The sequence below is a fragment of the Garra rufa genome, chromosome 22, assembly GCF_049309525.1.
Source record: "Garra rufa chromosome 22, GarRuf1.0, whole genome shotgun sequence".
Classification (NCBI taxonomy): Eukaryota; Metazoa; Chordata; class Actinopteri; order Cypriniformes; family Cyprinidae; genus Garra; species Garra rufa.
In genome coordinates, this window is record NC_133382.1 from 33,310,761 (window position 1) to 33,329,105 (window position 18,345).

The 18,345-nt window shown below is 32.4% G+C and overlaps 1 protein-coding gene across 1 annotated transcript in view; it reads right to left on the reverse strand.

Moving 5' to 3' along the window:
• Nucleotides 1–16,658, reverse strand: part of LOC141297494 (cadherin-18-like) — a 34,545-nt gene extending 17,887 nt beyond the window's left edge. Inside the window, exon 1 of the mRNA XM_073827920.1 lies at nt 16,569–16,658. Within this exon, the coding sequence (XP_073684021.1) occupies nt 16,569–16,658 (90 nt within the window). The remainder of the gene's footprint in view (nt 1–16,568) is intronic.
• Nucleotides 16,659–18,345: the final 1,687 nt, after the last annotated feature.

An 18,345-nucleotide genomic window follows, 5' to 3' on the forward strand; every position in this document is an offset into this window, starting at 1 on the left:
ATATATTTATTTTTTTTTACAATATTTTTTAAAAATTACATTAAATAAATAAATACATTAATAAAACAAACTTAAAAAAATAATAATTGACCACAAAGTTTTGAATGGTAGTGTGTATGTTAAAAAATGTCACACTGTACATTATTTGAAAAACCAAAAAAAAAAAAAAAAAACACATTTAAAATAAAATGAACATTCATTCAAATAAATGCATACATCATTTTTTTTAGTTTCTTTAATTTTTCAAATGGTAGTAGGCCTAAGTTAAAAAGTAACTGTCATATTGTGCATCATTTAAAAAAATATACAAAATAAATAAATAAATAAAATGAACATAAATAAATGTATTAATGAGAAATAAATAGAATGTGGTATTGTGCATCATTTAAATAAATAAATAAAATCAATTAAATAAATAAATACTGACCACAAAGTTTCAATTGGTAGCATGTAAAAATCTAAAAATTCATATTGTGCATCACTGTAAATAAATAAATTAATAAATGAAATAAATAAATAAATCCATTTCTTACTGACCACAAAATTTCAAATGGTAGAGTATTTAAAAATATAAAAAAGTCACATTGTGCATTATTAAAAAAAAATACAAAAAGTAAATTAACAAAATGAACATAGACAGATAGATAGGCAAATAAATAAATCATAAATACTTTAAATGAAATATTCCCTATATTGTGTATTTTTCGTTTGGTGTAATTTGCTTTGTGCTGCCGTTGCAATAATGGCATTGTGATAATGAGTGCTGTACACACACCCCATGACAAATTAAACAGGATTCATTGTGAAATCCCAATGCTACACCATCAGGACGACTGAACCCAGCCCCATTCCTTTTACTCTCTGGCTCTGCTGCTTTTGGTCCCAGCCACACAAGGGAACATAAATTTCACTTAACCTGCAGTCAGGCTTCTAATTTGGCCACTGACTTAGCTGGGCACAGGCTAATATATCACACTCTGTCTCTGCAGCGGCTCCACCGACGCTCAGTCAAGCCCTCACTAATGGCAGGAAATAAAAGTGGCATTGGGTCAATAGAGCCAAGACCAGCCAACTAAAACACAGGGTGGGCCATCATTTCTGGAGTGATAACAGAGTGCTATGTATTAACTTTATCAATTAAATTTAACTGCCACATATAAAACTGAATCCCATCTGTATATCAACTACTTCAAGGCCACCAAACAAATGAAGCTAAAATATTAAAAGGCAAAGCAGGTGTGACACTAAGAACATTGCTAGGAGAAATGTCTCCTTCACTTTAACCAGCTCTTTATGAAGAGAGCGAGAGAGAGAGTCTCCGGCATAGTTTCATGCCGAATCATTTTATATAAAGGCCCTATAAAGCCTATTGTATCATATTTGATACACAAATGTCTAAGCTTAAATTATCATTGCACTGCCTTACATAATTTTGTTACATTAATTTGATAAGTTATATGAATGTAACATTTTATATATTAAACTATACATTCAATTATATCATGTTTCCATGACTTATATCATTTTTTTACAGTGACTGAGGTATAACAACAACAGTTATTAGTATTATTATTATGCAACATTTCATAAATTAAATTACAAAATATTTATTTATTTTTATGTTCAATTAAAAGACTTTCCATGACATATCATTGTTACAATGACTGAGGTGTAATAATAATAATAATAATAATAATAATAATAATAATAATTATTATTATTATTATTGTAACATTTTATATATTGTATTACTAAATATTTATTTATTTAGATTCAACAAAAAAAGGTTAAAGTAACAAAAACATGTTTCCATGACTTATGTCAGTTTTTACAATAATTATTATGTAACATTATATATATTAAATTATTAAATATTTATGTATTTATGTTCACTTAAAAAGTTCAAGTAACAATTTGTTTCCGTAACTTATATTATTTTTCAAGGTGTAATACTACTACTACTACTACTACTACTACTAATAATAATAATAATAGTTATTATTATTATTATTATTATTATTATTATTATTATTATTAATCATTTTTATTAATATTATGTAACATCTTATATATTGTATTACCAAATATTTATTTAGATTAGAAAAAAAGTTAAGGTAACAAAAACATGATTACATAATAATAATAATAATAATAATAATAATAATAATAATAATAATAATTTAATTATTATTATGTAACATTTTATATATTATATTATAATTTATTTAGGTTCAATTAAAAAAGTTATTATAGTAATAATAATAATAATAATAATAATAATAATAATAATAATATAATTATTATTAATATTATTATTATTATTATTATTATTATTATTATGTAACATGTTATATATTGCATTACAAAATATTTATCTAGGTTCAAATAAAAAGTTAACAAAAGTAACAAAAACATGTAATAAAACAACAACAACAACAACAACAACAACAACAACAACAACAACAACAATAATATTAATAATAATAATAGTAATAATAACAACAATAATAATAATAATAATAATTATTATTATTATTATTATTATTATTATTATTATGTAACATGTTATATATTGTATTACTAAATATTTAGGTTCAAATAAAAAAAGTTAAAACAAAAAGAACATGTAATAATAAAATAATAATAATAATATAGATATTCTATATTATTATTATGCAACATTTTATATAATGTACTACAATTTATTTATTTATTTTCCATGAAAACAAATGTGCAAAAAAACCTGACTTGTTTTAAAGTCTGACTCATTAGATTACGGAAATAAGTTTATTTTTCTTACTAAATTGGCAAACAGTTCCCTTTGTTTTTAACAAAAACCTCATTAAATTGTGCTAGACTCCTGTTAAAACAAGAAATTATATTAAGAGTAAAAAACAATACAAACGCAATTCAATATATAATCGCTGAAAACAAGTAATATACCATCTTGCAAGCAAACTAATCTTTTTAAGGATGCTTAGAAAAGACACAAAAGTAACGATTAAGAAAAAGTATTCTGCCACGTAATGCCTAAAAACACAAAAATAACTTTTCCACTGATGAAGTTTATTTCCATTCGCTTTTTCTTGTCTTGTTTCAGCCGTTTCCTTATCAAAAACCTCATTATTTCTGGATTTTATCATCCACACTCAGAATATCCTCCAAAAATGACACCTTGAATAAAACGTCTCACACTTGTACAGCAGCATCCATTAACAGGAGTGACTGTTACCTCTGAATAATGCTCACAGTAACCCTGTAACCTTGGAAACTCAGCAAATTAACTTCTGCACTTTTACTTTTTCTCCGACAGAAGAGAGCAACTGACCTACCCAGTCCATGTTTGAGAGATTATTCCAGAACTTCTAGGAAAAAAAGACATTTCTATAAATTTGCACCCAGTAATAATATTGCTTTTTCCAAGTAACTAGTAAAGTAACGCATTACTTTTTCATTTACAAGAAAATCGACAGTTACTTTTCCCCCCATTTATTGATTAAAGGCTCTCCTTTCCCCATGTTGAGAGAAATTGTGAGTAAGATGTTACTTTAGTTCTAGAATAAATGTGAACATGCATTAATTTATCTCACTCACTAAAAACAGAATACAACAGATACAGTATTTCTCAAAATGAATAAAAACAGTGAAATTCAACACAAACCTGCAATAATGTTAAATAATATAAATATCCTTTATGTATTTAATCCTGTTTTATTAACCGATGTCTTTGCTGCTGACCTTCGATGATCCAATTCATCCATAATAATAAGCAAAAATTACTCCTTTTTTATTGCTGAAGAGTTTACATTTTTCTTCTGTGGTCTACCGTACAGACATGAATTTACTTTTCTCTAAGCCTGAGAATTTGTGTAAAAAGGCTTTTACATTTGCCAAAAATAGAACTTTTGATATTAAAAATAAACAAGCAAGCCCTGCCCAGATTTAAAAAGTAACGCAAAAGTAACGCAATGCATTACTTTCCATAAAAAGTAACAAGTAACGTAATTAGTTACTTTTTAGGGAGTAACTTAATATTGCAATGCATTACTTTTAAAAGTAACTTTCACCAACATTGTTTGCACCACTGACTGGATTTAAATAGACATACAAAAAAAAAAAAAAAAAAAAAAAAGTACCATTCTGGAAAGTTATTACCAACTCAATGCATGTACTGTAAGTATGATTCACTTAATAGATCTATTACTCATATAATGTTTGCAATCTTATTACCTAGAGTTAAAACACCCAAAATTGCTGTAAAATTTAGAAGCAAAATGAATGAAGACAAGTCTCATTAAATCTGAGTCAGGATGGATGGAGTGTGGGATAGAAAAAAAGAGCCTCAATGACAGGACAGAAAGTCTTTGAGATGCGGGAGGGAGACAGAATGAAGGAGAGGGAGATGGAGGGAGTATGAGGAGGAGCGAAGGAGAATGAGGTCAAAGAGTAAAATAAACTCATCAATCACCACCGAGCTTTATATTCACAATTAGTAAGGTGGACTTGTCTCTGATTAAACTGATCCTTTTTTCCTCTGAAGAGCTTTTAATCAGTGTGTGTCTACGTGTGTATGTGTGTGTCTGAACAGTGCTTTTGTTAGGGGTTCAATAATCGCTTAATTTTCTCCAGCCTGCACTTTTCTAATCAGGTCCATTTGGTCAACACTGCACCAAAAACTGATTTAGTACTGCTGCAGCCCAGACAAAAATGATTTTTTTTTTAAGTTGATCTTTTGTATCTCAGGAGACTTATTGTTTTCATATTTCATTTTAAGCACATACTTGGCCTCAGATGTTCTCTTAAATTAAAAGTAGACACAAATGAGAATTGTTGAGTGTACAATCATAGTTTTAGTTAGTATTGAACTTTCTGTTGTGTTAGGGTCAATTTGACCTACGTTTGATTTTCAAACTGCTCGTAATACTGGTTCAACTATTTATTTCTTATTGAAATTTGGTGTGTATTTCTACTTTAGGGTCATGAATGTGCATGCCAAGTTTTGACATGCAAATTTGATCCTGGACCACAAAACCAGTCATAAGTGTCACTATTTTAAAATTAAGATTTATATATCATATGAAAGCTGAATCCATCGATGTATGGTTTGTTAGGATAGGACAATATTTTGGCCGAGATACAACTATTTGAAAATCTGAAATCTAAATATTGAGAAAATCACCTTTAAAGTTGTTCTAAAGAAGTTTTTAGCAATGCCTATTACTATATTTATGGTAGGAAATTTGCTAAATATCTTCATGGAACATGACCTTTACTTAATATCCCAATGATTTTTGGCATAAAAGAAAAATGGATAATTTTGACCCATACAATGTATTTTTGGCTATTGCTACAAATATACCCGTGCTACTTATGACTGGTGTTGTGGTCCAGGGTCACAAATGTGTTTTTGAAAAGCTGTACAAAAGCTTTTAAATATCAATTTGATCTCCACTGGTTTTCATGCAGTTCACCAAAAATCAACACTTTGAAAAACACTGAAGATGCGGGCAAAACCAGAAAATATTTATTGTAGCTTGTCGAATACTAACTCATGAAATAAATGAGAACTTTTTCTGTTTACTGGAAACTGAACCATTAAAAATAAAATTCACTTCATTGAGTTTCAGTCCAAAAAAAAAAATTGTCAAGGGTTGTTTTTGGTAGTTAGTTTCTTGTGGATTTATTTACCAGCACTGAAAAGAAATGTGAAAAACCCATTTTACACTTGCAAGGGTTTGAGATCCAGACACCTAATACAATAGAAACAAAGCAAGAAAAATAGATGTGGGCCAATTTGACTCAAAACACAGTTGTAGCCAGCTTTTTTAACTCAACAGGAACAATATTTAGTTCCACAAGCGGATGCATTAGAGATATGGTTTGGACAATATCTGGCCGAAATACAACTATTTGAAAATCTGAAATCTGAGGGTGCAAAAATATCGAAATATTGAGAAAATCACCTTTAAAGTTGTTCTAATTAAGTTTTTAGCAATGCATACTACTAATCAAAATTTTTTGATATATTTGTGGTAGGAAATTTTCTAAATATCTTCATGGAACATGACCTTTACTTAATATCCCAATGATTTTTGGCATAAAAGAAAAATGGATAATTTTGACCCATACAATGTATTTTTGGCTATTGCTACAAATATACCCGTGCTACTTATGACTGGTGTTGTGGTCCAGGGTCACAAATGTGTTTTTGAAAAGCTGTTCAAAAGCTTTTAAATATCAATTTGATCTCCACTGGTTTTCATGCAGTTCGCCAAAAATCAACACTTTGAAAAACACTGAAGATGCAGGCAAAACCAGAAAATATTTATTGTAGCTTGTCGAATACTAACTCATGAAATAAATGAGAACTTTTTCTGTTTATTGGAAATTGAACCATTAAAAATAAAATTCACTTCATTGAGTTTCAGTCCAAAAAAAAAATTGTCAAGGGTTGTTTTTGGTAGTTAGTTTCTTGTGGATTTATTTACCAGCACTGAAAAGAAATGTGAAAAACCCATTTTACACTTGCAAGGGTTTGAGATCCAGACACCTAATACAATAGAAACAAAGCAAGAAAAATAGATGTGGGCCAATTTGACTCAAAACACAGTTGTAGCCAGCTTTTTTAACTCAACAGGAACAATATTTAGTTCCACAAGCTGATGCATTAGAGATATGGTTTGGACAATATCTGGCCGAAATACAACTATTTGAAAATCTGAAATCTGAGGGTGCAAAAATATCTAAATATTGAGAAAATCACCTTTAAAATTGTTCTAATTAAGTTTTTAGCAATGCATACTACTAATCAAAATTTTTTGATATATTTGTGGTAGGAAATTTGCTAAATATCTTCATGGAACATGACCTTTACTTAATATCCCAATGATTTTTGGCATAAAAGAAAAATTGATAATTTTGAACCATACAATGGATTTTTGGCTATTGCTACAAATCTACTCGTGCTACTTATGACTGGTGTTGTGGGGTCCAGGGTCACAAATGTGTTTTTGAAAAGCTGTACAAAAGCTGTTAAATGTCAATTTGATCTCCACTGGTTTTCCTGCAATTCGCCAAAAATCAACACTGAAAAAGTGTTGTGTCACACTGAAGATGCAAGCAAAATCAGAAAACGTTTATTGTAGCTTGTCGAAAACTAAATTCTGAAATAAATGAGAACTTTTTCTGGAAATTGAACCATTTAAATAAAAATCACTTTGTTGAGTTTCACAGTCCAAAAAATTGTCAAAGGTTGTTTCTTGTGGATTTCAATTACCAGCACTGAAAAGAAATGTGAAAAACCCATTTTACACTCACAAGGGTTTGAGATCCAGACACCTAATACAATAGAAACAAAGCAAGAAAAATAGAAGGGTAATATTGAATTTTCTGCATATTTTATATTTTTTCTTCCCTTAAAGGGTTTAGTAGAGGTTTTCAGCTTTTACACAAATCTTCAGCAATTTTCATAGTGCCAATTTTTGGCAAATTGCATGGCAACAAATGTGGGCCAATTTGACTCAAAACACAGAAGTTGTAGCTAGCTTTTTTAACTCAACAGGAACAATGTTTAGTTCCACAAGCTGATGCATTAGATAGAATATTTAACATTTTTAATTGAGATTTATACAATAAATAAGCTTTCCATTGATATATGTCTTTGAAAATCTGAAATCTGAGGGTGCAAAAAATCAATCGCCTTTAAAGTTGTCCAAATGAAGTTCTGAGCAATGCATATTATTACTCAAAAATATTTTGATATATTTACGGTAGGAAATTTACAAAATCTCTTCATGGAACATGATCTTTACATAATATCCTAATGACTTTTTGCTATAAAAGAAAAATCAATAATTTTGACCCATACAATGTATTACACAAAATAGATTTTTAAATATCTCAACTGTTTCTCCAATACAGTAATCCTATCAAATGGAAGGAAAAATTGAGCTCAAGTCTTTCAAGTAATCTCACATGTCTCCTCTAGTTTCTGAAAAACTATGCTCATAGGAGGGGAGCGTTTTAGTTTCGTTTTTTGAGGAAAACATGATTTTTCTCCTTAGAGAGGAATTCAATAGGGATCAACTGGTTGAAGGTCCAAATTGTTTCAATGAAGCCTCAAAGGGCTCTACACGATCCCAGACGAGAAATAAGGACCTTATCTAGTGAAACGATCAGTCATTTTCTAAAAATAAAAGTACTTTTCAAGCACACATGCTTGTCTTGCACTAGCTCTGCGATGCGCGTCTACATCTTCACGCATTACGAAATCATCTTACAAAGGTATTGTCTGTGTATTCCAGTTCAAAACTTTTTTTCTCCTCCAACTTCAAAATCATCCAACATTGCTGTTTTACCTTTTTTTTTTGTAAAGGGCGTTTGAATTTCTTTGGAAAGACCTTCACCTACGTCATGTGTGACCTTTCCAGCATGACTGTAATGTGTCATGCTAGTGCAAGATGAGCATTTATGCCTAAAAAGTACAATTTGTTTTATTTTTTTAGAAAATGACTGATCATTTTGCTAGATAACACTCCTATTTCTTGGCTAGGTTTGTGTAGAGCCCTATGAAGCTGCATTAAAACTACAATTTGGACCTTCAACCCATTGATCCCCATTGAAGTCCACTATATGGGGAAAAATCCTGAAATGCTTTCCTCAAGAAAAACTTGTCTTGGAAAATTTCTCTTAGAATGAAGAAAGAAAGACATAAACATCTTGGATGTCACAGGATTGAGTAAATTACAGGGGCATTTTGATTCTGGAACCTTTTAATAAAAGGTTATAAATTACATTTTAATTTGACTCTACAGATTGCATAACTCTGAATATACGGTCTCACAAGAACTTTGCTGTCTTGGCAAAACTAAACACATATTGAGGCAGTTTTTCATTTGGCCTTCATTTAATGCCATTTTTGAGAAACACCTGAGATATTCAAGTCTTCTCCTGTGTGAATTTTCATTCCTAAGGGAGGAATTGACCCATAATGATGAGAACATCAGATCACTTTTGCTTTCCAGAGGAATGATTGTCAAAGCTACAACTTTAAAGAGAGCAGGCTTATGAAATGGGACTGACTCTCTCAAACTCTATCTGGCAAGTATTTGCATTTTAGCTCAAACTGCACAAAAGAAGACTGAAGTTCAGCCTTGAACACGTTCGCTTCCCTATCCTGTGCTACTCAAAGTGGAAACGGTTCCTTGATTCCACCAGGGGACCATCCATATATAACCATATGAATAAAACATCCAAACACCTTTTGTATCAGAGGATGTCAAGACCTGTAACGCTGACAGAGCAGAACAGACACGTCGGAGGCTAGAGGGTTTTTTGGACACATTATGTTGAAATATGCTCAAACCATTTATGTAAACCTAGTAAAACACGTTCAGAGGAAAAAAAAACGATGAAGAAATGCACATATTTGCTATTCTTCTTCAGCTATTTGCTTGTTTTCTTGTAAGCCAATTTTGCATATTAATTACTAATTATTAAGGAGTTATTGTAACATTATATGCCTACAGAGCTATACCTATAGACAAATGCATATAGAGCTATATCTATATGCATATGGACGTATGCATGTCTACTTACAATATCTATAGCTACACAAATATGCATGCACCTACATGCATATACATTATGTCTATACGCATATGCATGTAGAGTTGAGTTTCTGCATGACAAGCTTACTCTATGACGTCACTCCAGACACAGAAGATCTCTCAAGACACTAATCCAGACTAAATTTCTGGTTTCTACCAAAGAATCACAAGATTAAAAATGCAAGATTATGGAATCTGAGAAGGATTTTTGCTCGTACGGCTAAAGAGAGGATCACAGGGAAGAGATGGTCTCTGTCTCTTCTTCCTCTTGGGTAATGTATGAGTGTCACACAGACCAAGCCTGAAGTTTTTCAAGGACCCTTCAGCAAAAAGAGACGCTGCCTGACAGAAGCCAGAACTGCAGTGTTTCTCTTTCAAGGTCTTACAATATATAAAGCTGCACTGCCTTGAATATTCCGTCACCTGCACAAACATTATATATCATACATGTTACACATGTGTCATGATGCGGAGCATGAGAAATTACAGTCTCCCAGTGCCGAGGATGAACGCTCAGGGGTGAGTTACTACTGCAGTCAAGGACCTTGTAAGAAAGTCTTTGTGTTATTAGATGATACAGTACATACTGTGTCTTCCTACACATGCTTGGTTAAGTTAAAAAAAGAACGAAAAAGGTTTAGTATATCAAGAAGCTTTGTGAAAAGAAGTGAAAAGTCTTGACATGTAGAAATTAAAATTTTGGTGTGCAGTCATCTCAGCATAAGCCAAGGAATCAGAGGAAACAATTTTGCTTTTAGACCTTACTGTCAAAAGTTATTAGCGGAAATAACTTTTATATGTCTGCAAATTTGGCCTGTTGCTTGTACTTGAGAGCTTGATTTAGAGACTCCAAATGCTCCACGCTCCACGATTTTATATTTTTTGATTCAGTATGCTTTTGTGAATCTAACTATCACTCTTATGATTTTGGTCAAACTGTTCAGAAAATATACACAAAAAAGTAAAAGGTTTCTATCTTTGCAACAGTAGGTGGCACTGTGCCTAAACTACTCATGTGCCCTCAGGTCATACTTGATAATTTTGGTCTGAATCTGCTTAAATGTTGTAAAGATATAGTGGTGTTTTGTTTAATGATGAGACTGTCCTCCATCTGTGTCAAATTTCCTAACTTTCTCGCAAGTGATTCTAGAAAATTAATAACATTCATAATATGTTAAAGTGTTTGAAAAATGTGTTATTTTACTACAAAATTTGAAATGGTCCATGCTCAAAATGGCTGACATAGAAAAATGTGGTATCATTTGATTCGGTATGCTACTCAGAATTGAACAAGATCACTCTCATGATTTTTGGTCCAACTGAAAGGTCAAATTTTTGACCACTAGGTGGTGCTGTGCTACTCATGTGCCCTCAGGTCATGCTTGGTATAACACGTACCAAGTTTGGTCTGAATATGCTAAAGCATTTCAAAGATATAGCCTCATTGTTCATCAAATTCAATAACGTGCTTTACAAATACGATAAATTTGATACATTTTGCCAGCATTGTCTGAAGACGATCTGAACCAATTTTGCTAAAATGCACTTGGCATGAGCCAAGGAATCAGAGAAAAAAAAATACTGGGAAACTGGGTAAAATTGGTTAACTCACTGTTCAATTTGACCTGTTATAGACTTCAAATTTGTTGTGGTTAATGACAAAGACTATAGACCTTTTTCCTGAACACGGAAGTAAGTCCGACTCTTAACTGAAAGAATGCTTTGCATTTCCGGTCTGCATTGTTTCTAGTCAAATTAGATTATATTCCGAGCTAATAAACTAATGTTAAACCTATTAAAATGTTTTTAAAAAGCACATGGCTCCATAGCGCCATCACTTGGCAATGTCGCAATGAGCGTCATTTGTCAGTGCCTCACTTTAATGAGTGTGTAGATGACACGAAGCAGCGGACGTTAGCTACATTAAAAACAGATGGACGCTATTTGAATGGGTTCCTATGGAAACCGGAACAGAAAAGCATTCAATCTGACGTTAGAATTCGTAATGGTGGCGCTCATCGTTTACTCAGGAAAAAGGTCTATAGAATACCCAAGACATGTCACTTGTATATTTTTGAATAGGAAAAATGCAATGCTCATTATGGAGGCGAAGCCCCGCCTTCTTAATGAAAGAGCCAATGGTTGATTAGTAAAATCAGCGCATCACTGCAGCTGCCGTTAGAAGTCCCAGTTGCTATAGAAACAATCGCCACTCTTTTTTTTTTAAATTGCCAACAAATATATTTACAGGCGATACATCAAAGGTCAACAAAACATACATGACAGTAAACATGATTTGTGTGTGCATGTGAGTGTGTGTGTAAGTGGTAACTGCAACTGTGTGTCGAGGTTGGAAGTATATAAACAAGGGAACATGTAGAAAAGTACAACAGACATAATAATAATAAACAATAATAAAAATGATGATAACAATAGTATTAATGATAAAAAAATTGACAAACAGCAAAAATAACATTTTAAATGAACTCATTTAATCAAGAATGAGGGGAGGTTTGAGGATCAAGAAGAGGGCAATTATAATTATATAGTAATTTAATAATATATCAGATATAGAAATAGAATATCTATAATTAAAAAAAATATTCCTTATTATTATTATAAGTAGTATTAATACAAATAAAAAATAAAACTATGGAGTTATTATACAGCTGCCCAGCTCACGTCACCCTGCTCACGTCATCCGGATGGCCATCTAGTAGAGGTGCCGTGGGGGCATATATATATATATTTTTTTCAATCGCCACTCTAAGATGTGCGCTCAGTACTGCGCATGCGCACTGGCTCATCTACCCTGAAAAATAATATAATAATAATATTGGAGAACAAGGATCCATATTTATAAGGCAGTTCTTGTCGGATTTCTTTGGTGATTTAAAATATGAAATTTAATCATCAGCTTGGTGAACTGTTTTGGAGAATTTAATGTTTTGCAAATGATTCTAGAAGATTGATAACATTCATAATATGTTAAAGCATTTGAAAAATACAGCATTTTACTACAAAATTTAAAATGGTCCATGCTCAAAATGGCTAGCATTTGTATCATTTGGTCTCAGAATCTAACTTATGATTTTTGGTCAAACTGAAAGGTAAAATCTCTCTTTTGACCAGTGCTAAAGCATTTCAAAGATATAACTATAGTATCAATATATATTTGTTCTTTAAATTTGTTAACGCGCTTGAACCGAGATAATCTGAGCCAATTTTGGTGAAATATTCAGTAATATCACTGAAATTCTGGTATTGCAAAACTCTAATGAGTTATTTACCCATAATATGTTCATTACAAAATTGCTTCATGGACCACTGATGAGGTGATTACTCTAATCACATAGTATAAGTAAAGACAAGTGCGAGTCTCTTGACAAAACAGCTTTTCCGGTCCCGTTCGTCTATCTTTGAGGATAAGGATGCCAGCAGTAAGGCACTCAACCACACAAATGCAAAAACATAAAGAGCAGTAGGAAGGAAAACAGGGTCTATCATCTCAGTTTGTCCCTCACGGGAACCCTTCCTGTGCTACTGCAAGCGTCTGCAAGTTTTAATTAAGCAAAGCCTCAGAATAAACACATCCACTCACACATACACACACAAACGATGGGGCTGAAGGATTAATTGTCTAGAGTCTTTGCCGATCTAATTAAGGGTCATTTCGCATCATGGCCATATTTTACCAGCCCCTGTGATAGAGGCGGTAATTAAATATGAGGGAGTTAGCCGCACTAACGATCTTGGGACCTTGCCTTTTGCGTGCGCATGTCAAATTAAATCCCTCATAACAGCTTGCTCTTAATGGCATTTTATCGTTGCGGATTAGCATTTTCTGTTGATGCCGGAAACTCGGTTCAATTTTTGTAAACTGTTTGAGTACAGAGCGCAGCGGTGGCCAAAGGGCTTCAGGGCATCTTAATCCAACCTGCCGGAGCCAGCCAACCAATCTGCGCTCTTCTGAAGCGCTCGTGCGGATATTCTAATAAAGAAAGACAAAAAGGAATTATTATTGCATGCAATTAGCAACCTGATAAGACTCGGTTTTGATGTAATGCAATTTTAAATTACTGCCATCTGTTTAATACCCATGTAGCACTCCAGTTACAACATCAGGCCACACGAAAAGAAATCGTCTAGTTCTGTCTGTCTCTCTAATATCGTCATTTTATCAGTCTGAACACACAAAATGCATTTTTATTCAATATAAAAGCTGAGAAAGGCTTTTGCGTTCATTTTGCCCGTCGCGCTTACAGCTAAAAGATGTAAATATAAACCTTTTTTCTCATCTCATTGTCACACAGATGCATTTTTGTACTCCATTTTCTCTCGCAGAGGCAATTTTCCATTGTTGCCTTCAAGTCCTCTTGGGAAGTTTGCACTTATGAGCTCAGGAGTTGGAATTATACTGAGATGTGTATTCTAATTTAGGTGGGGAAAAAGAGATGTTTGGGGACTAATTTATGCTTGATCTGTATTTTATGCTTTGTATGAATCATTCAGGCACAGGGAATGATGGGAAATGTTGTATGTCATGTCTTAAACTGGGCAAATTAGCAGCATTTTCTAGTGTTTTATCACTATTCTTCTCCAAGAGTCAGGGTCATTCATTATAGTTAACTATAATAAACTAAAACTGGAAATAAACGTTTAAAAAAAAAACAGCTAGTTGCCAATTTTCTCATTTAATTTAGTCATTACTTTTTAATGTATTCATTTTAATGCACTTAATATACTTAAATCAAATGAAAATGAAAATGTGTAAAACTATATAGACGTCCATTAAAAAACAACAACAAAAAACCCTCAAACTTAAATTAAAATGAAAACGGAAAATATAAAAATATAAACTGATTCAAAATATTAATAAAAAACGTCACTCCCAGGCAATATTACTCATTTTAATTTACTTGATACTTTTTGATGTACTTATTTTAATGCACGTAATATACTAAAATAACTAAAACTAAAGTTAAAATAAAAATTTATAACAATTATATAGGCATACATAAAAAAATGACTTAAAAAGACACGAAACCTAAAACTTTAAAATGAAAATGAAAAATAATAAAAATAAAAAAAAATGATTCAAAACAATATGTTTTTATTTTAATTTATTTTTTGTATGTACTAATGTTAATGCACTTAATATATGAAAAGTAATAGAACTAAAATTTAATTAAAACTAATAAAAACTACATACATAAATACATAAGACAAAAAATTAATCTTAACAAAAATGAAAATTAAAAATTAAAAAATAAAAACTGATTCAAAATATTAATAAAAACATTTTAATTTAGTTGATACTCTTTTAATGTACTAATTTTAATGCACTAAAAAGACAAAAAAAATTACTCAAACTTTACCTAAAATTAAGATGAAAATAGAAAAATATAAAAATAAAAAAGTAATAAAAAAAACAAAATCCAAAATGTAAAAACATTCCAAATGGCCTACTTCCTGCAAGAGTCGAGCTGCTGCCATTAAGATGCGTGTGAATGCTAACGGATATCTTCCTCCAGGTATCATAAACCTGCTAATTTCCAACAAATTGTGCCCTTTCCTGACCGCTCACCTCATAAATACCATCATTCCAGCGTGATTTGAAAGCAGCAAGTGAGAAATAATGTCGGCCTCTTTTCTCTCTTTCTCTGTCTGCACGTCTGACGCTCTTTTCCTTGCATTACCTTATGCTCGAGTACCCTGAATAATGATCAACCGCCACCCATTTCCATATTTCTGAAGATAAGGGAAGTCAATCTGCACACAGGCAACTTAACCAGCTTCCTGCGGCCTCATTGTGCGACGCTTCAGTGAAGAGACGTAAAGCACACGGACATGACCTGCCGAATCAATCTCTGCTTCAGAAAGAGAGACACAAAGAGAATAAAAGGAGGACACTGGGATGGAGCAGCACTCCCGCTAACAGTCTCACAGTAGCCATTAAACAACGCTTATTGAATCAATTTACAATGCCTAATGCAGTTTTTGAGTACTGGGGAGTTCAAGGACAGTGAGGGTGTCTTTTATTGAACTGCTATTGTTATATGAAAAAGTAGTGGTGGTACTCAATATATGCTCAAATCTTAACCAATGGATGTAAAATGAAAAATAAGATTTCACTAATGCATTTCAGTGGTCCTGCAATACGACAAATGAATTGGAGTTCACATCTGTTTAGCAGTAGTAATGAAACAACAGTTCTTTTTCAGTTTTTTTATGCACAACAGTTCTTTTTCACTATTATTTATAACAAGATCTGCATTTTCATGAATTTAAATAAAATATTTGTTATAAGAGACAATAATTAAAAACAAACACACATGCAATTGTGCTTCAAAAACACTCTTTTCCTAGATTAAATAAACTGTGTGTGTGTGTATATATATGTGTATATGAAGAGTTTTGTTGCAAAACGAGATATATCCATTTTGAGAAATGTTGGTTATTTGACATTATTATTTAAGACATCAACAGTCAAGTTAATTTACAATTTTTGTACATAAAACTATTACTTGAGCTCAGTGAAGGCCAGAGACACAATATTCTTCAAATCCAGGATATTTTTTATTTAATTTTATGTAGATAAATAGTTCATAAATAAGTCAAAAACCATGCCAAAATGCAACATACTTATCTTAACATTGTCAAACATCTTAAATTGGTAAAAAAAAACAAAAAAAAAAAAACATCATAAATATATGGAATAGTATATACAAAAATTGATTAATAATAATAAGATTCTGAGTTAGTTTTGGCCAGAACATACACAACATAACTTTTTTTTTTTTGCAAAACGCTATATATCCACCTTAGGCTATATTCTACTACTGTAATACCATTAAGAAAAGCTAGTGAGCCATTTTTTTTTGTGTGTGTGTGTGTGTGTGTGTGTGTGTGTGTGTGTGTGTGTGTGTGTGTGTGTGTGTGTGTTTTTGAAAACCAAACCTGTATGATCAGAGCGGGCGGAGACGCGGTGTCACAGTTCTTGTCTCTGTTGCACCGAGTCCGCGACACAAGCTCGCCTCGCCCCGTCATATTTAATGTATTATTTCACTGTAATGATAATAATAATAATAATAATTAAAATTAATTATTTAAAAAATAAACTTTGAAATGTAGCCTTGCAGACATCGTGATGGGGAGGAGCGCAGGACCTCCCTGGTCTTCTTGAAATCAGCGGAGACTCGTTCCCTGCTGCATTTGTTTATTGTTGAGAGACGGAGGAGTATTTTATCCCATTCCACTTTTGTAGCGTTTTATACATTTTTGTGAAGTTGAAGGCTACATCTTCATATGACAGTTGGTCGGCATGACACAGACCAGCATTACTCGCACGATGACCACAATACATTTTCGGATGTTTTCCCTCCCCTGAATGCCTTGCCCGTTTGGTCTTCTCCCTTTGATGATTTTCTTTAGATGCCTTCCTCTTTCTCCCAACAGCAGCTGGAATGACCGGCTCCAATCCGTCATCGAAATCCATGACATTAGCTTGACTCTGAAGCTTTGATTCTCTGACTGACAGACAGCTGTTTAACCTACGTGACTGACAGCTCGCCTACAGTATTAACAATTAAATGGTGAACGTTTTTTAGTTAGCCTATTGAATCCTCTTTTTAAAAATACATGTTTTTTGTTTTGATATTATCGTTAAATGAATCTATAAGCAAACTCGGAGCACTTCACCGGCGGTGACTTTCTTCCCAGGGGATGCTGAGCTCGCGCACGTACGGTCATATCGCACTTTGCAAAGAAACTGGTCTGGCGGATATCGCGTTTTGTGAAAAAAATACATTTTGTAGTAGGCCTAAAATGTACATTCTTAAATTTTATTAATGGCAGCAATTCACACATAGATTAAGGTACATTTGAACTGTGATTTCCAATAATAAAATCCAAATGTCAAAAAATGGCGTTTATCGCGTTTTGCAACCAAACTCTTCATATATATATATGGGTCATTAAACGGTCCCCACCTGACCCCCAGATTTGTCTGAAAAAAATCTATGTGATGGGTAATATGCCCAATAGATCATATACAAAATTTCAGATCTCTACTGTGCTACCTTTTTTTTTTAACAAAAAATCTGTAAAAAGTTTGTTTTTTACCCTGTTTTGGCATCACAGTCTGAGTAACCATGTTCAGACTGAAATATCTCCAGAACTAGTTGTGCCAGGTCCATGAAATTTTCGGGGCTAAGTCCTAGTCCAGAACTGCATGAATTACAACTCAGAGCATTGTTACTAAATTTACACCTGAATGCTGGCCCTCGACTTTTCTTCGAAGCTATTACTTTAAGGTTTTTCAGATGTCCATAGAAACCTCAATTTTCAATGTATAAGCATCAAACTTGGTAAATGGTCTGAAATGTGCCATGTCTTGCACATCCTTTGACATCAGACAATAGAGTCTTATGGATGTTGAGATATTAAGGTCCAAAAATTGAAAAACCTCATTTACACCAATGTTCAGAGCAATATTTCCCATGAATGACACCAGGTGTGAACATGAAACCTTTTTTTTTTTTTTTTTTTGAAAGAGCATGTTCTTATTGATAAAATATCAAAAAATTGGGATGGGGTTTTGGCCTTATTTTTCTGTAATAATTTTTAAAAGAAAATCATTACAGAAAAATTAAGCAAAACCCCATCCTAATTTTTTGGGCATATTACCTCACATGGATTTTTTTCAGACAAATCTGAGGAGGTCAGGTGGGGAACT